Source organism: Pseudonaja textilis, chromosome 5, assembly GCF_049901715.1.
Source record: "Pseudonaja textilis isolate UNSWEBS1 chromosome 5, rPseTex1.2, whole genome shotgun sequence".
NCBI lineage: Eukaryota > Metazoa > Chordata > Lepidosauria > Squamata > Elapidae > Pseudonaja > Pseudonaja textilis.
The window spans coordinates 27415002-27441806 of NC_141994.1; the positions used below are offsets into that span (position 1 = coordinate 27415002).

General features: G+C 45.2%; 1 protein-coding gene across 1 annotated transcript in view; it reads left to right on the top strand.

The window, feature by feature from the left end:
- Window positions 1–15112: 15112 nt before the first annotated feature.
- Window positions 15113–26805, top strand: part of CAMK1D (calcium/calmodulin dependent protein kinase ID) — a 153544-nt gene continuing 141851 nt past the window's right edge. Inside the window, exon 1 of the mRNA XM_087934396.1 lies at window positions 15113–16013. Coding sequence (XP_087790522.1) covers window positions 15919–16013 — 95 coding nt within the window. The 5' untranslated portion in view covers window positions 15113–15918. The remainder of the gene's footprint in view (window positions 16014–26805) is intronic.

Here is a 26805-nt window from a genome sequence, read left to right on the forward strand (position 1 = left end):
ACGTAAGGGGGCAGCGGGGAGGCTTGCACGGACATACGCAGGGGGTGTGGGGTGCCACACACAGTACCTTCTGGGTGCTGGTGTGTGTGCTGGCGCACGCGCAAGCGCACAATTTTTGACACAGGAGCCCAAAAAGGTTAGCCACCACTGCCCTATAGCAGTTCAGACAAATGGTTGTCCAGTCTCTTCTTAAAAGCATCTAGTGATGGAGCATCCACAACTTCTGGAGGCAAGCAGTTCCACTGGTTAATTGCTCTCACTGTCAGGAAAATTCTCCTTAGTTCTAGGTTGCTTCTTTCCTTGATTATTTCCACCCATTGCTTCTTGTCTTGCTTTCTGGTGCTTGACTCCCTCTACTTTGTGTCAGCTCCTCAGATATTGGAACACAACTACCATGTCAACCCTGTTCCTCCTTTTCATTAGACTAGACCTACCCAGTTCCTGCAACCATTCTTCATATGTTTTAGCCTCCAGTCTCCTAATTATCTAATCCAGTGCCCAGTGATACGGAGAATTAAAGATACCTTTAATGAATGCATTTAGTCCTTGACTTAACGATCACAGTTGAGTCCAGTCATTCTTAATTTCTCTCTCGGACCAAATTCAATTTTTCATTGCAAATTTCTCCTCTGATCTGCAACCCAGAGAAGCATTCAGAATGCAGAAACAGTCACCTTCTCCTGATTAGCTACCGAATGTAAATCGCCTTCCGGGGAGATGGGTTGGAAGGGGGCAGCCTTTTAATATTTTTCAGTAGCTATTTAAGTAGATGGATACCAGATAATTTCCTGCTGCCCCCAAGAGGATCTCCGGACCTGCAGTTATAAAAGGGCTCGCCAGCCACGTATTATCAAATTGTGTCATTAATTGGATCGTGCATTGGGTGGCTGTTGTATGAGTCTCGATACGATACGTGTTTTAGATGTAGGTCGCTTCTCTGGCTTGAACTACAGCTCCGTCAGGCGGTCGTGAAATGGATTTTGGCCACTTTTTGCGACCTTCCCTGCCGTAGTTGTAAAGCAAATCACTGCAGGGGTTAAGGTAGCAACACGGTTGTTAAGTCCATCCAGCTTCCCCATCGATGCTGATTATCAGAAGGTGGCAAAAAGGGGGATCATATTGTGGCCTGTCGGCTGCCAGCCCCTCCAACAGCCGAATCAGAGGAGCAGGAGGAAGCGTGGGAGTCAAATCATCATCAGGGCAACCTGGGAGCTCCGAGGAGGAAGAGGGATTGAAGCTGGCAGAGTGTTCTGACCCAAACCTTGTTCCAGGGAAACCAACACCAAATGGAGGTAACAGCAAAACCTTTTAATGATTCTTTACGAATTCCGTTCCTTCCCGGTTAAAAGGCTGTTTCAAGCTCATTGTCTCTGATAAGAACGAGCCTTGCCAAGGTGGTGCAAGGCTGCCAAGAACTCTAGATAAAGTTGCCAAGAAATAGTTCAAACACAAAGAGTCTCCAAACAACAATGAAGATATTCCGAACATCCACAAGGCTTGAGTGCAAAAACTTCTTTGCTTCCTGCAAAGAACTCCGGTTTCTCAGCTGGCTTTTATTTCTTGAGGGAGGGGCCATTACCTTGCAGCCTTACTCCTGAGTCGCCCATGTGCTGCAGCTGCTCTTTCCTTCGAGCAGCCCTGCACGCATGTACACTGAGCACAGGCTCCTCGGGGGCCTCCATCACTGCTGCCAGCCTCCACAATCTCCAAAGGCAGCACTCCACTCCCTGATGGTCCTGGCCTCATCCCTGCATCACATGCAGCCCCCTCATCAGAGTCTTTGCTCTCCTAGGCCTCAGCCATCCTCACCTGTTCCCAGCAAACCACAACACACACCGAGAGAGACAGAGGCAGAACCCGGGCCATCCGTCAGCCCTCAGATGGAGATTCAACAGTCCCCAGGTCTGGAGGTGGCTGATGAGGAAGAGGAGGAGCAGCCGAGTCCAGTGCCTGACATGCAGATGAGCAGGAGGCAGAGGAGAGGAGAGCAGTGGAAATCTATGGGCCGGTCCTTGGGACAGAAGAGCCAACTCTCCACCCTAGCTCTGGGGATAAAAAGCAGGGGGCGGAGATGGACAGATGTGGCAGACAACTATTCATCTTCCCTGCCGGACGGACTTGTTGTCCTGCAGTGAGAGAGGAACTTTTTGCCGGGGTTGCCGGCATTCCTAATAAAGGAATCTTTTGAGTTCACGTCAGAGGCTTGGTCATGTTTGGGGAGCTGGGTCAGAACAGATCACATGATCCCAGGACACTGCAACCGTCATAAATATGAACCAGTTTCCAAAAGTCTGAATTTTGATCTCGTGACCCAAGGATAACTTTTTTTTTTTTTTAAATGATCTTCCTCTCTGGGCCCAAGGCCCAAGATAGCAAGAAATACAAGTATAAATAGAGATAGTCCTTGACCAAACTGAGACCAACATTTCTGCTGCTAAGTGAAATGTGTGTGAAGTGAGCTTCGCCCCATGTTACATCCTTCCTTGCCATGGCTGTTAAGCGAATTGCTGCATTGGGTAATTTAGTAACATGGTTATAAAATGAATTTGCCTTGACTTTGTCAGAAGGATGGAAAAGGGGATCACATGGGCATTTCAACCATCGTAAATACAAGTCACTTGCCAATCCTTTGAATTAGGATCACATGAACACGGAGGAGGCTGCAATGGTTGTAAGTGTGAAAAACAGTCACAAGTCCCTTCAGTGCCATCGTAACTCCGAACCATCAACAAGCAGTTGTAAGTTGAGGGCTACCTGTAGTGACAAAAAAATTGAATCGCCCAGCCAATGGTTTTTCCCTGTCATATTCTATGGGTGCAGAGAGTTTGGAAGAAGAATCCATCTTCTGATTATATTTGATTATTTAATTAAAGATTTATGGAGCCATCTTGTGCAATGTAATCCTGGGTGCCTCACAAACAATGAAGTCAGAAGCAGAGAGCTGAGTACAGATGTTTAGCACAGTGATTATTAATTTATTCCCAAGCCACAATTCGCCACCTTAAAATTTTCCACCGGCACAATGTAATTATATCTCTCTACACTCCCTGTGGGCACTTCTTACCTTGGAAAACAGAGCAATACAGAAGATAATGGAAAAAAGAGACAGAGCTTTGTAGTTCAATAATCTATATACGGTATATAAAAGCTCATCAATACCACTCAGGCATCATCACAAACTCTCCAGAACCGTAAAGCCTACAAACTTCAAATTTGGCCCGTATGTTCGTCATCGCTTCTAGGGGCTCACTAACAAAGGATTTTTCTAAATGACTATCAGAGCATTTAGAGTATTTCCTGTATTATTATTGATGCTAAGGAGTTCTACTCCCTCTCCCCACCTGAAAAAAAAATATCTTCCAAATGCAAAACACAAGCAGAGGAGAGGAGTTTCAGTTTCACAGCAGCACCAAGCAGCTTTAGTGCAGAACAGTTGAGCTAAGCCACGCCCAGGCTCCTTGCTGTCTCCTTGTTCACACAGCAAATGCTCTTTCAGTTTCCAAACAGCCTTCAACTCTCACTCACTGACAGGACTCTAGCCAGAGGAATACCGATGGATAGGCAGAATGGTAGGCAGAGGCAGAATTTCCCCCCCTTATTTTCCTCCCCAAAAACTAAGTCCAACCACATAGTTTCATAGCAAAGCACATGTATCGAGCTAGTAAATAATAAAGTATTCCCTCCTGGGACTAGGACAGGATTTATAAACTGACCACATGGACATTTTGCCAGAGGCAATGATTGCAATTTAGTTTGATTTCTGCTTCTTAACACTTGCCGTTCCTAGTTACAGATTTTACAAAAACGAAATGCGAAACTGTTGGTTGTCATCCTTCAGAAACATTCAGGCAGTCCTCGACAAGAACTAACTCTACGCTTTTGACAAATGGAGTAGATGGGTTCTATCTAATCTTTTGTACAAGTGGAAACCTATTTTGCAAGTTTCTTGGTGGTTTTCTTGCAGACATTTCATGACCCAACTAGGTAACTAGAGAGTGTAGGGTTTGCTCCCTATCCATGCCCAGTAGTTTGCCCTGCCGGTATTGGTGGAGATACTGTTTTCTCTTGATTGTTCATTGCTTAGGCTGTTGTTTGCTGCTTGACTATTTGTCAGGAGTTAATCCCTGCTTATCTATTTTCCACTGTTATTTTTTAGTCTAATTCACAGAGATTGTGAGCATTATTACGAAGCACTTTTGAGCCCCACTTCCTTCCTGAATCAAACTAACCTCTACGTGCCAATCTCACCACAAATGAACCCAATTAATGGCGGCAGTATTAATTATTAAGTCAGTAAGAATCAAAACACCACGGCCCACATCCAACAAGGCTCCAGCCTATTTGGAAGAAAAGTGTTATAATTGCTAATTAATCATCAGTTGTAACTTTCTTCTCCATTTCCTTTCCTTCTGAACAGGCAGTGCAGAGTTCCCTCCCGCCTTGCTAACTCCATGTGTACGATTGACGTACCTCCGGCATCTGTTACCAGTTTTTGCTTTTGAGTTTCTGTCCTTTTGACAGCGCGAAGCGAGTTGTTACAGGACACAATTTCCATCTTACAAGGCATAATCTATATGGGGGTGGGGGTGGGAGGAGGAATCAAGGCTACCTTTAGCATTTGGGCGGGGAGGTGGCCAAGCCAGCCGTGTGCAGCAGCAGCCAAGAAAACGAATAAGATCCTCGGTTATATAAAGGAGGCACAGAACCATAATCACATTAAGTGTTCATACCGCTTTGTAAAGCCTTGGTAAAACTCTACCAAGTAAGGGGGACACGATGGCTCAATGGCTAAGACATTGAGCATTGATCAGAAAAGTCAGCAGTTTGGCGGTTCGAATCCCTAGCGCCGCATAACGGAGTGAGCTCCCATTACTTTCTGCCAACCTAGCCGTTCGAAAGCATGTAAAAATGCAAGTAGAAAAATTGGGACCACTTTGGTGGAAGGGAGCAGTGTTCTGTGTGCCTTTGAAGGCATTTAGTCCTGCCAGCCAGATGACCACAGAGACGTCTTCAGACAGCGCTGGCTCTTCGGCTTTGTAACGGAGATGAGCACCACCCCCGAGAGCCAGAAATGACTATGTGGAAGGGGAACCTTTACCTTGAAGGCCACACCTGGAATTCTGCATCCACTTTTAGTCACCACGTTACAAAATAGGTGTTGAGACTTTGGGAAAAGGGGCAGAGAAGAGTCAGCTAAGAGGATTAAAGGCCTGGAGACTAAAACATAAGAAGAATTGGGTACGGCTAGTCTAGAGAAAAGAAGGACTAGGGGGAACATGATAGCAGTCTTCCAATGTTTGAGAGGCTGCTTTAAAGAAGAGGGGGTCAACCTATTTTCCAAAGCACCAAAAGGCAGGACAAGAAGCAGTGAATGGAAACTCATCAAGGAGAGAAGCAATCTGGAATTAAGGAGAAACTTCCTAATAGCGAGAACAATTAACCAGTGGAACAGCTTGCCACTGGAAGATGTGAGTGCTCCAACACTGGAGGTTTTTAAGGAGAGACTGGCCAGCCACTTATCTCAAATTATATAGGATCTCCTGTTTGAGCAGGGGGTTGGACTAGAAGACCTCCAAGGTCCCTTCCAGCTCTATTCTGATTGAGACACAAAGTGGGTAGCCTACTTCACATTTACAGAAGAGAGTAAATGCTTAAGGAAAGGATTCAGGAATATGGAATATGTTTGTTTTGTAGCTGATCCCACAATTTTTATTTTGTTTTCTGGCTCGGACCAGCAGGGAACCATTGGCTGTGTCCACACCCCAGCTTGCCATCATTGGCAGTGCTCAGTTTGACAATTTGGCAATTTTGCCAAACGTTTTAACTTTTCCAAAGGCTAGGATTTTACAGACAGTTTTTATCAGTCTTGGCTTTGGAATCGCATTTAATGAAAAGCAATGTTTGCCCAGTGAAACGTTAATTAAAAAGCCATCATCTAAGTTGTCTGCTGGCTGAGGAAGTTTAGGAGTTGAAGTGCCCACATCGTTCGATGTCCAAAATTGAGAATTGCCCATTTGCCGATGCATCCATCAATGCAGAAACATAAATACAACTCACCTTCTGCTGCAATCCGCTGTGTGCAAAGCAGCTGAGTTGGAAAACTTGGAAATAAAGCACAGACTAGAGCCAGGGTGAGTGGATGGGCCCAACAGCTGAGCATTGGACTGAACCAGTTCGCCCAAACCAGACCGAACTGGTAGAATCCCATCCCTGGTCTCCAACCTTGGCAACTTGAAGACTTGTGGACTTCCACTCCCAGATTCCTCAGCCAGCAAAGGACCCATGTGCAATGACAGTCAGGGTCTGTCTAACTGGAAGCTGATTGTTGTGGCCTGCCAGTAGCCAGCAAAGCTGGCGGTAGACTCAGACAGTGAGTGCCAGGTTTCCAAGTTGGGGTTGGGGAGGAACCTGGTCCAGTTCTGGAGTCTGGGGAAGGCTTGGATGAGTGCTCTGTGTCAGAGGCAGAGATGGGGCGCGGGCCGTCTGACAGTTATCAGCTGCCTTCGGAGTCGGAGATCAGTGGAGGAGAAGAACTGCTGGAGCCTGTTCCCAGTGTGCACATGCACAGAGCTGCCAGATGAAGGGAACAGCTAAGAAAAAAGGGTCAACTTGGGAGTAAAGCCACAGATGGATGATGAATGGTTCTTCCCTTAGGGAATAAAGAGGAGTGAAAGGGGAGTGGTGTTTGCAGGAGACAATTATTTTGTTTAATTAGTGTGAAGATCTGTTCCTGACTCCTTGCCAAATATTGTTTGCTACAGAGTGGCGTTTGGAAGATATCAGCCTGGCAACTCTCCAAGCCTGATAAAGGTCTGTAGTTGTGAACTCTCTTGACAGACTGTTGGCTGGGACTTTGCTGGAGAGGAATTCCCTTTAGACTGAATAAAAGGGGTTTTATCGGGACGAGCAGTCGGCTTCGTGATCTTGGGAAGGTCTAGGTCAGAACACGGATGGAGTGGAACAAAGCACAGGCCACCCTCGAGTTATGACTGCAACTAAGCCCAAAATGGATGTTGCTAAGTGAGTCATTTGTTAAGCCCCATTTTATGACCTTTCTGGCCACGGCCGTGAAGCGAATCACTGCAATGGATAAGTTAGTACCCGGGTTGTGAAGCGAATCTAAATTCCGCGTCGATTTTACTCATCGGAAGGTCGCCCCAAAGGGGATCCACATGACCTGCCTGGGACATTGCGACCGTCATAACTATGAGTCAGTTGCCAAGCATCCGAATTTTGATCCCATGACCCTGGGGACGTGGCAACGGTTGTATGTGTGAAACGCAGTCCTAAGTCCCTTTCCCCCCCTACCGCCATTGTAACTTGGAACTAAATGAAGTCAAGCGCTACTACCTAACTCGCCTCCCAAGGTTGTTGTTGTGAGGCAAAGAAGAGGGGGGCTGCGCCTGAGCTATGTTCCTCCCCTTGTGTTCTTTGTCCAAACAATAAAGGCGGAATATAAATCATAATTATTGTTATTCTCTCTAATTCACGAGCACGAAAGCCCAATCGAGCTCATTTCACCAGAGTATTTGGCAAATTCTGGAAACCTTTTATTATTACTATTTCCCCCCTGTACAATTTTTTGTTCCTGTAAGTTATATTTACAATGTCCACAGCATGCTTGATAAATAAAACATCATTATATGCAGGCAGCCTGATGGGCAGGTCACACGCTGTATATATTTGAGAAAAAGAGCCTTGAGTTTTCTAAATTGTTCCTTTCTCCACAATAGCTCAGCAGGATCGGACAATCAACCCGCATTAAACTCAGAGAGTGGGAGGCACTTCACAACGCCTGTAATGACTCAGTCATGCTCCATTGTGCCACTAACACACCACGCACAAGAGAGTTCCAGGCCCTTTTTATCCAATGGAGCTGCTTAATATGCATTGCTGTTTCTTTTTTTCTTTTTATTAATATTTTTATTGCACATTTTCCTTTATGACACATCACATTTCCAGTTTTGCAATGGCTGTGTACTGCCTCTATCAAGTTCTTTTTAAATACACGTCGTATTATGCACCCTGGTTATAACCATTATTCTCCTAGTCATACAGTGTAGTCTCTTTTAAATACATAGTACGTCACAATTATAACTATTGTTTTCATTGTTGTACCATAACCTTCTATTACATTTATCACGCTGTACATTTTAATCTATATTCACGTACAGTCCAATAGTGATATTGCTTACGGTATATATTCTTACAAATATCTATATGCCCGTATTTATTTCTACTTTGTTAAATCTTCTTTTGTAATTAAGTTACTATTCTCTGCACCTGTTGTTTAATACGCATGGCTCTTTCAAACACAGGTGTGATTAGCACCAAGTTGCCCTTGGGTCAATGCCAATAGTCCTTCCATTGTGGTGCCACAAAGTTGTCCTTTGTCACCGTAGTCTTCCCCATCCTGCTCCTTTAAACATTTTTGATCCTTCTGTTTTCCAAAACTTTTATAGCTGAAAGTCTAAATTTATGATGTATTCAGGAGTTGGGCTGCTACCGGTTCACCTCGGTTTGAGTGAACCGGTAGCTAATTTTATCATTTTCAATAGCCAGTTTGGCAAACCAATAAATCCCATCCCGGCTGGCCACATCCACCCCTCCTCTCCCAGGTGTACCCATGTGGCCGGTTTTGGATGCCAGATAAGTACATTGCCTGTGTGGAGGCTGGGGGAGGGTGAAAAATGGGCCTCCAGGAAGTTCCGTAAGGCCGGAAATGGGCCAAGGGAGGCCTCCGGAGCCTTGGGAAGCCATTTTCACCCTCCCAGAGGCTCAAGGAAAGCTTCTGGAGCTTGGGGAGGGTGAAAACAACCCCCACACACACCATGGTGCAGGAGGCTGACTAGGCCATGCCCACCTTGGCCACGCCCACCCAGCAATAGGGCAGAGAAGCCGTTGCTAAAATTTTTGAAGCCCACCCCTGGATGTATTCCTTGATTAGAAAACATGTGATGCCGATGTGTTTGCATGTGGAATTCTATGTACCAGGCTGTTGGCAAAGTAGAGTCTAGATCCATGATGGCGAACTTATGGCACGTGTACCACAGATGGCATGAAGAGCCATTTGTGTGGGCATGTGAGCCCTAGGCATGTGCGCGCATGCGCGTGCCTCCCAGCCTTTGGAGGCCGAAAAACAGGCCCAGAAGTGACAAAACGGGCTCATTTTTCAGCCTCCAAAGGCTGCAGAGGCTTCCCTCGAGCCTCTGGGAGGCTGAAAAAGGCCCAAAAATCAGCTGGGAGGTGCGTGCATGTGCAGTGCAGGTAAGGGGATGGCAGGGGAATTGCGCGCGGGGGGAATTGTGGAGGGGCATGGGGGGACGCGTGCATTGTCTTCTGGGTGCTGGCATGTAAGCGAGCGAGCCAGCATGCAATTTTCAGCACAGGAGCCCAAAAAGGTTAGCCACCACTGGTCTAGATGGTGGGAATAACTGAACAATCAATTTTGTTTTATTTTTTAAGAAAAAGGGGCATTTCTCACGCAATACAGACCAATACGAATTCTATGCTGTTCTTTGACCGTAATACAATTTTTGAAAGAAGGACCAGGCTTCAAAATTGCAGAGACAAAAGTTAAATAAAGTGAGGACTTGATGCAGGAATTCTACAGGGAGCCCTTCTGGTATAATTACTCGACCTTAGCACCGGTTGGTGAAGACATATCTCTTTAATTATAATTCAGACCAGGTTGTAATCATAAAACCCAAGCAACAAACCCTCATTCATTCACTCAGTTACAATTGAATACCTCAGTGTATTTATCCTGGTGTTATATTAATAGCCCAATGACTTTTAATTCAGGCACAACCAAATTATTTTTATTACCCGCTTCTGATTCTTCTTATCCATAAGAAGAGACTTAAAAAAAATTGGCTGGTGTCCACCAGGGGGCAGTGTTAGCTCACTGGCTGAAATTCACTAGAAACACCTGTTCTGGGTTTACAAACAAAACAACAACCCAAAACTTGCAAAATCAAAACAACCCATACAGAAAGTGGGGTTGTACTGCAGACACCAACCGTGCAGTGTAGTGTGTGTTTGCAAATGGTAGGAAACGTGGAAGACCTTGAAAATAATATTGAAAGCGGAACCTGCCAACTTTTAAGCTGCTTGAAGTTCGAAGGGGACCGGAAAGCTAAAAAAAACCATTGCAAAGGACATTTGCAGGAAATTTACGATGGCTAGTTTAATAAAAAAAGAAGGACTTGGGGTGACATGATAGCAGGGTTCCGATATTTGAGTGGCTGCCCCAAAGAAGAGGGGGGTCAAGATATTTTCCAAAGCAACGGGAGGGAGGGAGTAAGGAAGGAAAGAAAGAAAGAAAGAGGGAGGGAGGGAGGCAGGGAGGGAAGGAAGGAAGGAAGGAAGGAAGGAAGGAAGGAAGGAAGGAAGGAAGGAAGGAAGGAAGGAAGGAAGGAAAAAAAGACTCACAGAAGAAAACAGGCAGAGTTTCAAATTGGAGGCTAAAATGAGAGGTTGCAGGAATTGGGTATGTCTAGTTTAAGAAGATAAGGACTTGGGGTGACATGGTAACAGTCTTCCAATATTTGAGGGGCTGCCCCAAAGTAGAGCTGTGGTTAAGCTATTGTCCAAAGCCCCTGAAGGCAGGACAAGAAGCAATGGATGAAAACTAATCAAGGAGAGAAGTAACCTTGAACTAAGGAGAAATTTATGAGAAGTTAGAACCATTAACCAGTGGAACAGCCTGTTACCAGGAGTTGCTAATGCTCCAACACTATAAGATTTTAAGAAGAAACCGGACATGATATATAAGGTCTGGAATGATATTATAGTGTCTCCTCTTTGACCAGGGGGTTCAATTAGATGACCTCTGAGGGTCCCTTCCAACTCTTTTATTCTGTATTCTGAGCAGCGGGGGTGGGAGTTGGACTAGATAACCTCCAAGGTCCCCTTCCAATTCTTGTTATTCAGAGAAACCTCAGAAGTTGGGGTTGTTCCATCACTGGAGGCTTTTAAGAAGAGATTCGACAGCCATTTCTCTGCAATGGTGCAAGGTTTCCTACCCAAGCAGGGGCTGGACTAGAAGATCTCCAAGCTCCCTTCTTGTGGTTCTGTTAAGCTTTCTTAGCCAGGTGTGAGTACTTGAAATGCATGCAGCCCCATTCCTGGGAATTCGTCTTTTTTTCCCAGCTGCTAAATCTCTCCTGGTAACTTAGATCAGCCTTTAAGAGGTGCTTCTAATCTCCTGTTTGCTCAGCTTTCAAATTTAACCCCCGATTTAACCTGAATAAACAGCTCGGCTCTTTATCTTCCTCCTTTAGGTTAATTTACAGGTAAAGCGCCAAGATGGATTTGGATCCAGGCACTGGAAGGCCTAACAACGTCCAGGGTGGCCCTCATTTACTGAGTGTCTGAAGTTATGATGGCTCGGAAGAAAGGGGACTTAACGACCGTTGATTGCCCTTGCGGCGTTCACCCCCCCCCCCTTGCAGTTACATGATCAAAATTTCCGTTGCTGAGTGAGACATGTGAGCTTTTGCCCCATTTGACGGCCTTTCTCGCCATGCTCATTACGCAAACTGCTGCGGTTATTAAGTTAGTAATCCGGTTGTTAAACAAATCCGGCTTCCCGCGTCGACTTGGCCGGTCAAGACGGTCGACAAAGGAGATCACATGACCCCCCCTCTCCCTCCAGGGATGCTGCCAACATCATAAGTACAAGTCAGTTGCCAAGCAGTCTGAATTTTGACCACAAGAGTTGTTAAATGTGTAAAATGGTCCCTTTTTTCAGTACCATTGTAACTTGGAACAGTCACTAAATGAACCTGTTCTGATCCAAACCTTGTTACAAGGAACATCAGATGAAGGTAAATAGCAAAACCTTTTAATGATTCTTTACAAATCCCATTCCTTCCTGGTTAAAAGGCTGTTTCAAACTAATTGTCTGATAAAAATGAGCCTTGCCAAGGTTGTGCGAGGCTGCCAAGAACACTAGATAAAGTTACTAAGAAATATTTCAAACACAAAGAGTCTCCAAATACCAACCAAGATAATCTGAATGTCCACAAGGCTTCTGTGCAAAAACTTCTTTGCTTCCTGCAAAGAACTCTGGTTTCTCAGGTGGCTTTTATTTCTTGAGGGAGGGGCCATTACCTTGCAGCCTTACTCCTGGAGTCGCCCATGTGCTGCAGCTGCTCTTTCCTTCAAGCAGCCCTGAGTATACGCGCACTGGGGGCCTCTTCCTCACTGCTGCCAGCCTCCACAATCTCCAAAGGCAGCATTCTACTCCCTGATGGTCCTAGCCCCATCCCTGCATCACACACAGGCCCCTCATCTGAGGCCTCAGACGTCCTCACCTGCTGCTGGCGAACCACAACACAAATATAAGTTGAGGAATTGAGCTCAATTGGGAGGGGAAAAAAACAGCTTTTTTTTTTCAGAGTTCACACAGTGGCCTTCATCCTGCTCCTTTTAACACTGGCTTAGTAAATCAGCCACCATTGGCCAGGTGAGCCCCTGTCAAGCTTTAAACCACGGTTTACTGCCCTCAAAGCCAGCTCTAGACAAATGAGATTGGAAAATGAGCTGCATTGCAGACTTTTTTGGAGTGATGGTGTCCTTCACAGCAACAAAATCCTTGAAGTATTTAACCACAGTTAATCCCAGCCAGGAATTTATTCATTCACTCCTTTATTCCTTTATTTATTTAAGTTTGTCAAGCATGTATGAGAAAACAAGTGTAAGTACAAACATAACATCTAAGCCTATAAGCATAAACAGGGATATAAAAACAGGTCTATTCACAGGGAACCCAGAACAGTTAAGGCTGTAGTTTACCAAAATATTGCACAGATCTCTCTTTCTGGCACGATGCTCTCTTGGAGCTTCTACCACCCTGGAGCAAGAAGAGGCGGTGTAAAAAAATCCAAATTGTGCCATTCTGCTTGTGATTTAGAGCCGGTGGTGGGAGGCCCCTGGAGTGGGTGAGTTCACCAGGGTTAAAAATGGGGGCAAACCCAGCTGTAATGAGTAATCCCAGAAGGAAGTAGAATAGAATAGAATAGAATAGAATAGAATAGAATAGAATAGAATAGAATAGAATAGAAATATGGAAGAGAATAGAATAGAAAATAGAATAGAATATAGAAAAAAATAGAAATATGGAAGAGAAGAGAAGAGAAGAGAAGAGAAGAAAAGAGAAGAGAAGAGAAGAGAAGGGAAGAGAGAGTATAGAGTAGAGTAGAATGTAATGGAATTGAATGGCATGGAGTGGCATGGAACAGAACAGAACAGAACAGAACAGAATAGAATAGAATATAGAAAATAAGAGAAATATGGAGAAGAAGAGAAGAGCTAATAGAGTAGAGAAGAGTACAGTAGAATAGAATAGAAATATGGAAAAGAAGAGAAGAGAAGAGAAGAGCACAGTAGAAAATGGAATAGAATAGAATATCTTTATTATTGGCCAAGTGTGATTGGACACACAAGGAATTTGTCTTTGGTGCAAATGCTCTCAGTGTACATAAAGAAAAAATAAAATACGTCCATCAATCCTAAGATACAACACTTAGTGATAGTCATAGGTTACTAATAAGTAATCAAATCGTCTAGGAAACAATATAAATTGTAAAGCTACAAGCAACATGGTTATAGTCATAAGTAGAAAGGAGACAGGTAATAGGAAGGATGACAAGAATAGCAATACAGTCTTAGTAAATAGTTGGACAGCATTGTGGGAGTTAGTTGTTTAGCAGAGGGATGGCCAGGATGTGAGGGGTAGGGTTAGGGTAAGTAGACTATGTGAGTTATTCAATTGCTCAATTCGGGGCCCCTTGAGATCATTTAGCCTTCATTTTTCTCGATTCCGGAACCTCTAAGTAGGAACATAAACACCCCCGTGGGTTAATTGTAAAAAGATTAAAAAAGCAAACAAGTTAGTTATTTGAACATAAGTGCAAATTAATTCTTTCTTTCTTTCTTTCTTTCTTTCTTTCTTATTCATATCCATTTCATGTATTCATAACCATGCTTATACTTATACATGTTATCTAATACTTGCTTGACAAATACAAATAAATAAATAAAAATAAAAAATAAAAAAATAAACCTGAGAACTGCCCAGCTGTTTCTTCGGTCAGTTTCGGGTGGGTGGGTGGGCGGCGGCTTCCTTTCCCTTCCCTTCCCTTCCCCCCCAGTCGCACATGTTTCAAGACCCGCTTGGGGAAAAGAGGGGACCCCCTCCCTCTTCTTCGGCGGCCGATGCCCAGGCCGGCTCTCCTCCTGCGGGCGCCCCGTTGCAGACTGGAGCCGCTTTCTTGGCAAGGCAACCCCGACTGCGGCCCCGGGCTGTCGCATGGTTGGCCCCGCATTGCCGCGACCTCCTCACTGGTCGGAAGGAGGGAAGGGAGGAAGAGAGACAAGCAAGAGGAAAGGGGGAGGGAGGAAGAGAAGAACGGAGGGAGGGAGGGAAAGGGAAAGGAGGAAGGGGGGAGGAAGAGGAGGGAGAGAAGGAGGAAGAACAGAAAAAAGGGGAGGGAAGAAGGGAGGAAGGAAGAGAAGAAGGGAGAAAAGAAAAGAAAGGAGGGAGGAAAGGAAGAAGAGAAGGAAAGGAAGAAGAGGGAGGGAGGAAGAAAATAAAAGAAGGGATGAAGGAAGGGAAGAAGAGGAGGGAGGGAGGAAGAAAGGAAGGGAGAGAGGAAGGAAAAGAAGGGAAGAAGAGAAGGGAAGAAGGGGACGGAGGGAGGAAGAAAAGAAGGGAGGGAGGAAGAAAGGAAGAGAAGGGAGGAAGGCAGAGAAAGGGAAGGGAGGACGAGAAGAAAGGAGGGAGGGAGGAAGAAAGGAAAAAAAGGGAAGGAAGGAAGGAAGGAAGGAAGGAAGGAAGGAAGGAAGGAAGGAAGGAAGGAAGGAAGGGGGTCGCTGGAGAGTACCAAAGCGCCCCCGACCTCCCCGCGCCCGGCTGGTGCAATGCGAATTTGTGGCGGGCCGTTTCGAAAGGGGAACAGGGGCGGGAGGGGAGGAGAGGGCTGGCTTTGCAAGCAGGATGAGAGGGAGGGGATAGGGGGAAGATTAAAAAAAAAGAAGAAGCGGCAGCCGGAGTCTCCGCCCTCCTCTATTACCATAACAACTAAGCCCCGCCAACCCTCCCCCTGACATGCCATTGAGCGGACTGGAGCTGCAGCAGCCGGAGGGCAACGGGCGAGGGTTGCCCTCCGCGGCGCTCTCACTTTCTCCCTTGCACACACACACACACGCACACAGGGACGCACGCCCGAGCCAGAGCTCCGCGCGCTTCCCGGGGAAAGTTCGTTCTTCTCGCCGTCAAGCTCAGCCAGCCGAAGGAAAAGAGAAAAGGGAAAGCGGAGACTTTCTCTTCCCTTTCTCTTCCTTTTCCCCTCCTCCTCTCCTCCTCCTCCAGCCTCCGGGGACTGCGAGGGGGGGGCACGCCTCTCCTCCTCGCCTTTGACACCCGAGGAAGCCTTGCGAGAAGGAAGGATGGCGTGAGAAGCAGGAGCGGGTAAGGGAGGAAAGAAGGCTAGGGGAGAAAAGCGGGGGAAGGAAGGAAAGAAAGGAGAGGAGGAGAGAAGGGAAGAGAGTAAAGAAGACAGGAGGAGAGAGGGAAGGAAGGAAGGAAGGAAGGAAGGAAGGAAGGAAGGAAGAGAGGAGGGAGGGAGGGAGGGAGAAAGGAAAGAAGGAAGACAGCGGGGGAAAGGATAGGAAGGAAGGAAAGAAAATAGAAGGAAGAAAGGAAGGAAGGAAGGATAGATCTGAAAATTCTCCAAGTTTAGCCGGAGAGCAGCCAGCCAGGAAGAAGTCTGGGCGCCCCGAAGAAGAGAAAGCAAAAGCCGCCGGCTGTGCCTCCTCCTCCTCCTCCTCCTCCTCCTCTCCCGGCTGGCGCCCGCCTCGCCTCGCCCGGCCGCCGGCTCCCTCGGCTCCGCCGCCGCCGCCGCCGCCGCCATGGCCCAGGAGAACGGCGAGGAGCGTGGCTCGTCCTGGAAGAAACCCGCCGAGGACATCGGCCGCATCTTCGCCTTCAAGGAGACCCTGGGGACGTAAGTGCGGGGCGCCCCTCTCGCCATCCTTTGGGGACCGGGGAGGACGGTGTGTGTGTGTGTGTGTGTTTGGGGAGGGTGTTGCACTTGGAATGGGGTGGGGTGGGGGAGATGCGGGTCCTGAGCTCGGGGTCCGACTTGGGGCCAGCGGTGGAGTTGGGTTGGCCCCCTTGTTGCTTGGCCAGGTTGGGGTGGGGAGGGTTGAAAAATCACCCCCTCCCGGGGAAAGGAGACCCCCTGGATTCTGGAGAAGGGGGTGGTAGCCCTTCCCCACCTCCTCCTGAGCCCCTCCCACCCCCGCCCAGCTGCTCTAACTTAGAGAGGAGATGTCCCACCCAATGTGCCACCAGGAAGTCCTCCTTGGGTTGAAGCCAATGGAGGAGGCATCTGAGGAGGCTTCCTCCCCATCATCGGTGGACCCAGCCACCTTCTCTTCCTGGCCTTAAATCTGCTTAAGGTAGCCTTGGGCTCCACCCCTCCACTCCCCAACCTGGAGTTTTTGAGCTTGGAAGCGGGTTCCTCCCTCAGAACAGGATGGTGTATTGTCCTTGTGGTGCCTCTGCGACAACCGGAGAAGGCCGGTTTGGGTAGTAGTTGTAGTAGCCAAATCTCTCAAGGTTGTTTCCCCTATGGAGGGTGGGGTGTGTGTGAGAATCCATCTAGAGATCTCCCCCCACCACCACCACATGTCTCTATTTCGGTCAACTGTCCTCTGTCCACACTTGGCATGGAGATGTTGAGTCCAGGAGGTGTGTGTTCCGTTGTGTTGGTTTGCGTGGACTGGACACCACACTGGCTTTTTTGGGCAGAGAAGGGGGGTGGCCTTGGTGAGAAAGGAAAGGGTGGCGTGTGATTTTGATGTCCAAGGGGGGCCCTGGGAGTTCCTCTACCCCCATGGAGAGCCTCTTGTGCAGAGGTCTCCAAACTTGGCCACTTTTAAGACTTGTGGGCTTCAACGCCCCAAATTCTCCAGCCAGCAAAGCTGCGTGGAGAATTCTGGGTGTTGAAGCCCGCAAGTCTTAAAGTGGCCAAGTTTGGAGACCTTTGCTCTTGTGAAATACAGCTAGTCCAATTATTATTATTATTATTATTATTATTATTATTATTATTATTATTATTATTATTATTGCTGTTGTTGTTGTTGTTATTATTATTATTTAATCTTTAGTGAGATTCACAGCCTTTGGGACTGGTTGGTAGCTCAACAGCTCGAGTCCTATCCAAGGACCTAGGAACTGTTCAGGTAGCGTCGGAGGATATAAGCTGCTCCAAATAGGGTGGTTATTATTATTATTGTTATTAAGTTTTTTATTTTATATTTACAACAAACCCATCTTTCATTTAAATGGTGTGTCAAACTGGGTACATCTACCCTGTGCTAAGAATTATAATTAATGCACTTTTCTTTCCAAAATAACAGCAGTCCGTTTTTCTTTATAAGCTGTTATTGCTGACATATTTTAGCTTTCTGACAATCTTAACTGATTTTTCTATCTATTTTTATCGACCTGGGTTTTTTAACGGATTCCTTTATTGGTCAACCGTTGGTCAAATAAATCGCATACCATATATAATATTCCACTTCCTTCTTTTTCTGTAATTGCCAATGCTCATCTAATTTAATGCAGCTAGTCCTGGAACTAGCCCTAAGTCACAACAGCCCTGTAAGAAAGGTGACTTACGACTGTTTTTCACACTTAACGACCGTTCCAGCATCCCTTGGAGTGGATGGAGTGGGTGGGTGTCGTGTGATTTACATTCAGATAATGATGAAGGACTCGCTTTTATGACGGTGGCGGTGTTTTCCCCGGGGGTGTGTGTCACGTCATCCTCTTCAGCGGACCGTCCAACAGGTGGACACCAGGATTCGCTTAATGGCCACGTTGCTACTTTAACAACTGTGGTGTTTCCCTTAAGGACGGCCGTGGCGAGGAAAAGTCGTAAAATGAGGCAGAATTTCTCACCTTTTAGCAACAGGAACGTAGGGATCACTTGGGGTCGTAAGTCGAGGATTTACCTGTGTTGCTAGGGGTTTCACGAAAAAGAGGATTCTTGGACCCACGGAAACGCAACCCCAGTTAATACAAACCAGGAATGTCAGCTGTCCGTATTTATAGAGCTGGGATTTCAAAGGGTAAATACAGATTGTCGTGTAGGCTCTCTTGGCTGAATCTGACAGCAGAGTCTATTCATAGTAAGAAGAGGAGAGCTGCGGATTGGATCTCTTTTATCCACTATGCTTAACTCTTCTTTGCCGGAATATTTTCTCCCTCCCTCCTTCCCTCCCTTTTTTATTTTATTTATAGTGCTTCGGATAAAAAGATTAGCGAAAAGGAGGTTTGGGTTGCAATTTCCTTGGCATCGCGGCCACCCTGTCGTGGTTTCACGGGGGCTAAGACGCGATTGGAATCACAAATCCAGCCCTGGAAAAATATTCTTCAGGCAGGGCGTTGAGGAAAGCTGACTTGCAAACTCCAAGTGTATCACTTAAGTATAGAGAGATTACCTGGCTCAATAGTGTTAGTAGTAGTAGTAGTAGTAACAGCGAGGGGGATCTCGGAGTCCTGGTGGACGCTCACTTCAATATGCGCCTGCATTGTGTGGCAGCTGCCCAAAAAGACAACACAATCCTAGGTTGCATAAACAGAGGGATAGAATTGAGATTGTGTAAAGTGTTAGTACCGCTTTATAAGGGCTTAGTAGGACCACGTTTGGAATATTGTGTCCAGTTTTGGTCACCGCCATGTTTAAAAAAAGATGTTGAGAACTCGCTTAAAGATGAGCCAGCTGTGTGCGGCAGCAGCCAAAAACAGCCAACACAATCCCAGGCTGCATGAACAGAGGGATAGAATCAAGATTAAGAGCCATGGTGGCGCAGTGGTAAGAGCGCGGTACTGCAGGTTACTTTGGCTGTCTGCCGGTGGACTGCAATTTGGCAGTTCGAATCTCACCAGGCTCAAGTTCGACTCAGCTTTCCGTCCTTCCAAGGTGGGTAAAATGAGGACCCAGATTGTTGAGGGCAAGAGGCTGACTCTGCAAACCGCTTAGGGAGGGCTGGAAAGCACTATGAAGCGGAATTTAAGCGTTATTTCTAAGTGGGGAGGGAGGGAGGGAGGGAGGGAAGGAAGGAAGGGAGGACGGGCCATCGTGGCACAGTGGTTAGAATGCAGTATTGCAGGCTAACTCTGCCGATTACCAGCAGTTTGATCCTGACCAGTTCAAGGTTGACCCTTCCTTCCTTCCTTCCTTCCTTCCTTCCTTCCTTCCTTCCAATGAGGAGTGATGAGAAGATTAATAGTACTAGTAGTGCAGACTTCGTAAATAGTTGGACAGTGTTGAGGGAAATATTTTTTTAGCAGAGTGATGGCGTTCAGGAAAAAACTCGCCTTGTGTCTAGTTGTCCTGGTGTGCAGGGCTCTATAGCATAGTTTTGAGGGAAGGAGTTGAACCAGTTTATGTCCAGGGTGTGAGGGGTCTGTAAACATTTTCACAGCCCTCTTTTTGACTCCTGAAGGATACAGGTCCTCCATGGAAGGGAGGTTGGTAGCCATTGTTTCTTCTGCAGTCCTAATTCTCCTCTGAAGTCTGTGTCTGTCCTGTTGGGTTGCAGAACCAAACCAGGCAGTTATAGAGGTGCAGAGGACAGACTCAATCATTCCGCTGTAGAACGTTTGGTTGATATGGAAGGAGGATCCCTCAGTTAAAAGAAATTTCTGTTTTAAATCATATTGAGTGATCCAACCTGGTTCAGTCCGGATTAAGTCACAGAGGACCCAAAGAGCATTTCAATCAGAAATCACCTAGGAAACCCTGAGATATTAGATTTCCTGTGGCTAGTCCGAAGAAGACATGGCTTTTATAATGCAGCCCAAATACTCCTTCAGCCCCAGTGGAGTTGTGTGTGGGGGGGGGCGTGCATTAGGGTTAACCTCTTATCTTTCTTTCCTTCAAAAATCCGCTGGAGATTTCTGAAAAGAATTCCCTAAAATTGCAGACGGTATGTCAATCCAGCCTAATTATTCCTCTCAGATTACTTTTCTTAAATTATTGGTTTCTAGAGAGCAGCTTATTTCATGCTTAGAATTGCCAACGGTAGAGCTTCATGCATTAATTCGGGATCTCCCTTCATTGACAGGACAGCAGAGCTGGAAGGGACCTTGGGGGTCTTCTAGTCCAGCCCCTGCTCAAGCAGGAGACCTTCTACCATTTGAGACAAGTGGCTGCCCAGGAAGGAAGGAAGGAAGGAAGGAAGGAAGGAAGGAAGGAAGGAAGGAAGGAAGGAGGAGGAGGGGGGGGAGGGGGGAGGGGAGAAGGAAGGAAGGAAGGAAGGAAGGAAGGAAGGAAGGAAGGAAGGAAGGAAGGAAGGAAGGAAGGAAGGAAGGAAGGAAGGAAAGAAATATCAGATGGTAACTTGAAGCTGATGCTTTCAGCCAGATAGTAGATCTGGAATCCACATGCTACACCTCCCAATTGCTTAATTGACTGGAGTTGCTGTCAATCAAGCCATTGGGTGGGTGAATGTGGAGCCATGCAGAAGGGAACAAGCAGGGGATTTTGGTATTCACACATATGCCTGCAACGCTGCTCCAAGATTAGGTCTAATTAACGTGTAGTAGGAAAACCCGAGCAACACCTACTTACAAATCAGAGTGCCTCCATTTCTAAGTGTATATTCCTCTTATTTACTCGAGAGTAAGCGTTTTTGCAATTAGTCGGAAATCCAGATGAGAAGATTTTGAACACAGAATACCAGGGATATTTGATCTCTCTCTCTCTCTCTCTCTCTCTCTCTCTCTCATTTATCATCTATCTAATTCTCTCTCTCATCTTTCATCTCTCTCTATCTCTATCATCTATATCTATCTATCTCTATCTCTGTCATCTCTTTATCATCTCTCTCTCTATATATAGATATATAGCTCTCACACACACTATCTCTCTCTCTAGCTCTCTCTCTTATCTATCATCTCTACCTCTATCTCTCCATCTCTCTATCATCTCTATCATTTCTCTTTCTATATCTCTCTATAGCTATCTCTCTATAGTTATCTCTCTCTCTCTCTCTCATCTATCTCTATATAATCTCTATATATTTAATAATATTTTAGCTGTGTTTTTAAAGAAGGGTTGGAGAATGTACTTTCGGTGTTGTTTCTGTGAACTACGGTTGAGGATTCTAAGAATAGCTGACAGTTCCCTCTGGGCTCCGGTGAACCTCCGCATGATGTCATTAGAAGTTTTGGGATCGCCATGGTGATTTTGTGAAACTTTGGGGGAAAGTTGTCACAGCACGGTGACTAATGGGGAGCCGTCTTCGCCATGGCTGAATGTTGGTGGTGATTGCTAGCCCAGAGGTTTTGGGTGCTGAAAACGGGCTTCCATTTGTGATTGGTTGCGCCCATGTTCGATTTGTGGAACAACGGAAAGGACGGCATCCATATTTCGCCCACCTGTTTGCAACATTTCATTTTTAGAAGGCAAGTCCTGGAAAGAAAGAAGATAATATTTATAATTTGGGGATGCATAATATTTACCTTCCTAGCCCTTCAAGAAGATGATGATGACCATAAGAAAAATTATGGCGCATGCAGAATCTGATAGGTCAACTTTAGAAATAAAAGACAAAGGAGAGTCTAAATATGGAATAAATTTTATCAATGATTGTATAGCAGAAGACAAGGTAGAAATATTAGTAGTTATGATTAGATTAATTAGTAATTAATGTACTAAATAAGGAGATTACAAATGAGGAAGTAAAATGTATATATGTATAACAAAGTTAAGTTGGATATATTGTGTTGTATTCTCATAATTAAAATTAAAAAATAAATAAAAAATAAATAAAAATTATTTAGGATTAAAAAATAGTAATATGATATGACTGTAAAGGAAATGATAGGGTTGAGGAAGAGGATCATTTCTGAGGCCAGGATTTCCAGGATAGCAAAATATATCGTGCAGGAAAAACAAATTGAGAGAAAGGGTGGGAAAATGTGCTTTTGAAAGAATAAAAAAACAAAACAACCTTGGAAATAACTATGTTGGCTCCATTCCTTTATTCAAAATCCTGGTCGAAAACCCTGCTAGGAAACACAGAAGGTCCTTGACTTATGCCCACAATCGCGCCCCAACTTTCCGTCACTGAAGGAGACATGCGTTCAGCTAATTTTGCCCCATTTTACGACATTTCTCGCCACATTAGTTGAGTGAATCGGTGCAGTCTTTCAGTGCAGTCATTAAGTGAGTCACACAGTTGTTAAGTCAATGTAAAAAAGAGAGAGAGAGCAGAACTTTTAGGAACATCTGGCAGAGAGCCTTAATAAGACACATAAAAATACAAATTGAACGGGATGAACTGATAAGGGAAGGCAGTTGAACCATCGCGTGGTGGGAACCTTCTAAGAGATATTTAAGAAAAGCAAGACAATTTGGCATGAAGCTGACTTGCTTCTTTTATTTCGATTTTTTCACGGCTGAGGATACAGAACAGATGCTCTTGCAGTTCGCTGGTTTTTTTTTCTTTCCCCGGGAACCGAGAGAAATAAACGTTATAAGCTCAAGCTAGCGACTGGGGGAACAGGAGACAAGTCCAGATGGTATCCATCTGATGGGCTTCAAAGAATTAAGAAGGGAAATTGCTGACAAAAAAGTTACAACTTCTCTCTGAGGCATTTGTTCCCCAGGATTGAAAAAATAAACATTAGAAACGCTGGTTTTTTTTTTTCTTTTCTTTCTGAAGGGGATTGATTGTGGAAGGAGGCTGTAAATTAATCTTGATGGAGTAAAATTCAGTTTTACTCTTGTTTAGAGTAAAATTCAGTTTTACTCTCGATGGAATAAAAGTCAATTTTACACTTGGTGAAGTAAAATTCAGTTTTACTTTTTCGGTGGAGTAAAGTTCAGGTATACTCTCATTGGAGTAAAATTCAGTTTTAATCTCGGTGGAGTAAAATTCAGGTTTACTCTCAGTGGAGTAAAATTCAGTTTTTCAGTTTTCTTTCCATAGAAAGAAAACCAGCAAACATAGAAAATGGAAATGATCACGTACAGAAAAGAATGAGTAATAGAAGAAAAGAGAAGGTAAGAAAGAAGTTCGCAGTCATCCAGGTCAATGTTGTCCCAAAGGTGCTTTCTCCAAAAGGCAACTGGATTTCCTTTGTTTTTTTTTCCTTGAAAGCATTTCGCTTCTCACACGAGAAGCTTCTTCGGTTCTGAAGAAGAACTGAAGAACTGAGGAAGCTTCTTGGATGAGAAATGAAAGGTTTTCAAAGAAAAACAAAACAAGAAATTCTCAAAAGTGTTTTTCCAAGAGGCAACTGGACTTTTGTTTTTCCTTGAGGACATTTCTCTTCTCACCCAAGAAGCTTCTTTAGTTCTTCAGCTGACTTTCAAGGCAACTGGACTTTCTTGAAAATGGTTCACTTCTCACCCAAGAAGCTTCTTGGACGAGAAGTGAAATGTCTTCAAGAAAAAAAACCTGAGAAAGTCCAGTTGCTTCTTGAAAAAAACACCTTTGGGACAACCTGGATGTCCATCAACATAAAACAAAAAAGTCAAATTATCTTTTGGAAAAACTCTCCTTGGGACATTCATGGAGAAGTTAGGAATCAAAATCAGATGAATAAGTAACTTTCTTTGTAGATATGAATTAGTTCTAATAATGATGAAGGTTGAAAGTAAAAATTTAAGCTCTGTGTATAACATTTATGTATGTCTGCGAGAACAAACGTATGTCACCGCCGTGTTTGTTTCTCCTGCCCTTTCTCGTCATTTTCTCAGGCTTGAATGTTGATAGTTGTGTTTACACAAGCTTGTTATCTGGATCCATCATCCTTTCTTCCTGCCTTGACAACTTCAGCCTTCACAGTTCGTTAACTCTCATGAGCTTTAGGAGAAATGCCTGCCTTTTTCTCATTTAGAAGCAGGCTCAAACTTGTGGCCCGTTCTTCTGGAGAACTTCTGAAGCTGGAACTGGATTCCTAGGCAGTGATCCGATCTTCTAATTCCTCAGATTGTCCCGCATCCAGAATTGAATAAATTTATAAGTGTGTCTTAATCTCGGTGAGCAAGAAATGAGAAACATAGAAGCTACCACCTATTGAATGACTTATCTATTTTCTTCTTCTAGGGCAGTGGTGGCTAACCTTTTGGGGCTCCTGTGCCAAAAATTGTGCACGCGTTTGCATGCATGGACTTGTGTGTCAGCACCCAGAATGCAATGCGTGCCCCCACACACCCTCTATGCATGCTCACACAATCCCCACCCACCCCCGCCACCCCTTACCTGCACTGCACCTCACAGCTGATTTTCAGTTGGTTTGAGGCCTTTTTTGGCCTCCCAGAGGCTTTAGGAACGCTTCTGCAGGCTTTGCAGGCCGAATACTAGGCCCGTTTCATCACTTCTGGTATTTCCAGAAAAACGAAGTGACAAAACAGGCCTGGTTTTCATCCTGAAAAGCCTGCAGAAGCCTTCCTCAAGCCTTTGGGAGGCCGAAAATCAGCTGTGAGGTGCGCACATGCACAGTGAGGTAAGTTTGCCTGCGGCTCACGTTCTGGCACAAATGGCTCTGTGTGCCACCTGTGGCATGCATGCCATAGGTTCGCCATCATGGTTCTAGGGTGTTAAATGGGGAAAGAGATCTATGTTTGTAGCAATCAAATATGAAGTGGGGATTCTACCATACTGCCATCTTCTCAACTGAGTCCCAAGCTTCAAAACTTTTAGCAATGGTTTCTCTGCCTGGTTGCTGGGTGGCCATGGTGGGCATGGCCCAGTCGGCCTCCTGCATCATGGCAGGGGGGATTGCCCTCCCCAGGCTCCAGAGGCTTTCCTCGAGCTTGGGGGTGGGGGCAAAAATGGCCTCCCCGGGCTCCAGAGGCTCTCTGGAAGCTGGAAAGAGGCCTACTTCTGCCCTTCCTGAACCTTCCAGGAGACCCATTTTTCACTCTCCCCAAGCCTCTGTGCTCACCCTCTACTTACCTGCATCCAAAACAGGCCATATGGGGGCTCCTGGGAGGGGCAGAGTGGGTGGGCGGGGCCAGCCAGGAGTGGGATTTGGGGATTCTATGAACTGCACAGAATCTTAGGTAGAGGCTCTCCCGAACCCCTCCCGAACCTCCAGCAGCCCACCCCTGGGCCCAAGGTCGGGGAAGGAGTGGCAGAAACTAGAGGTGGAGTCAAAAGAGTAAGCAGCCTAGAATTCCTACGTAGTCACAAGCGCACTAAGTCCAGCCCCCCATTGAGTGCCATTGACACATATTTAACTCTAACTAGTGTTGGCTGTTACTTAAAAAAGATTGCTGCGTGTAGGCATGACTCGCAATAAATCAGATTAATTAAATCTTCACAGGTGGACCTGATCTTTTGCGCCTGACACCGATCCATGTGAGTCCAGTAAAGAATACAACTCTTTCAAGAACCACTGACTGGTTCAGCAAGAGCTCACATGATAAATTCCATCATTTTTCATAATATGTCCGTATTATCTTTTTCTTTTCTTCATCTCCATAACAAATCTTTCCTTACTCAGCTATCAGTTGCATTATCTTTTTCGTTTCTTTCTCTTTTTTCATTTTATACACCAGCCATCTGCCTGGTTTATTTGCATTTTCAAAAAAATTCTGTTTGGAACTCCTAATTTTCTGAGCTAATTCTTCTTTTTCCATCAACCCCATTTTGTGTTTAACTAAGTCCATTTAGTTTCTAATGTCCTTTTTGTGTGGACATCTCTGTAGTTCCTTCTCGAGTTTCTTGTATTCCTCTAGCATTTGTTGCATTCGTCTTTTCTTTATATTTCTTTTCCTTGTATGGCCTATTATCAAGTCTCTGGCATAGGCCACATTTATGACTGTTGTAAGCCTTCCCGTGGTCAAAATTCAGAGGCTTAGCAGCTGACTGGTATTTATGATGGTTGCCGTGAACAACGGCAATGATTTGCTTCATGGCGGCGGCAAGAAAAGTCATAAAATGGGACAACACTCGCTGAACCAATGTCCCCCTTAGCAACATACACACTGGGCTCCATGATGGTCGTAAGTCAAGGACTACCTGTACTTTGGATGGTCTTAGGCAACAATTCTCAACTTTTAAAGATGTTGACACTTCGGCTCCCAGAATTCAAGCCAGGTTTCATGTTGGCTACAACATTAGTCTATTTTTCATTGTTCATTCCAGCTGTTAAAACAGGGAGAGTTGAGAAGCGTATCTGGAATCTCTGTTCTATTATTGGCAAATAATCATGTAATAGAGAAGATTTTCTTCCAAATGTTACCTGTTTGAAGAGAATTGTGAAAACTGGTCTTTTAATCCCTCCCTGAATTTTGTGACATTTATACCAGCAAAATCTAGGGCTGGATTATTATTTTTGTTTACACAGAAACTGGAGGCCTAGTAAGTTCATTCAGACTTTGGTCTCTTCTTGGAGTCTTGCCGTAGATTTGGCTGATTTTTTACAACATTCCTGGTGTGTTTTCTTTGGCTCACAGTAGCTGGGGATCACAAGTTTGCCTTGTTCAAATGAGCTTGGATAGCTTGACTGGCATTTTTCCACTTAAACAGCTTCTGCCAGGACAAGAAAAAATTGTGAAATAAAAAATTGGAGGTGCCAGGAGGTAAAAGTAGTCCCTAGATTATGACGGGAACTGGGGTTGTAGTCAGAAAATGAAGCGGTTGTATAGTTCAATGTCATGTCATTGCAACAGCCAGAATTCTGCGTTTCCTTTTGCAGATTCCTTCCAGATTTGGGTTAGAATTCTCCGTGGAAATATTGCAATGCTGGAACATTTTTGGAGA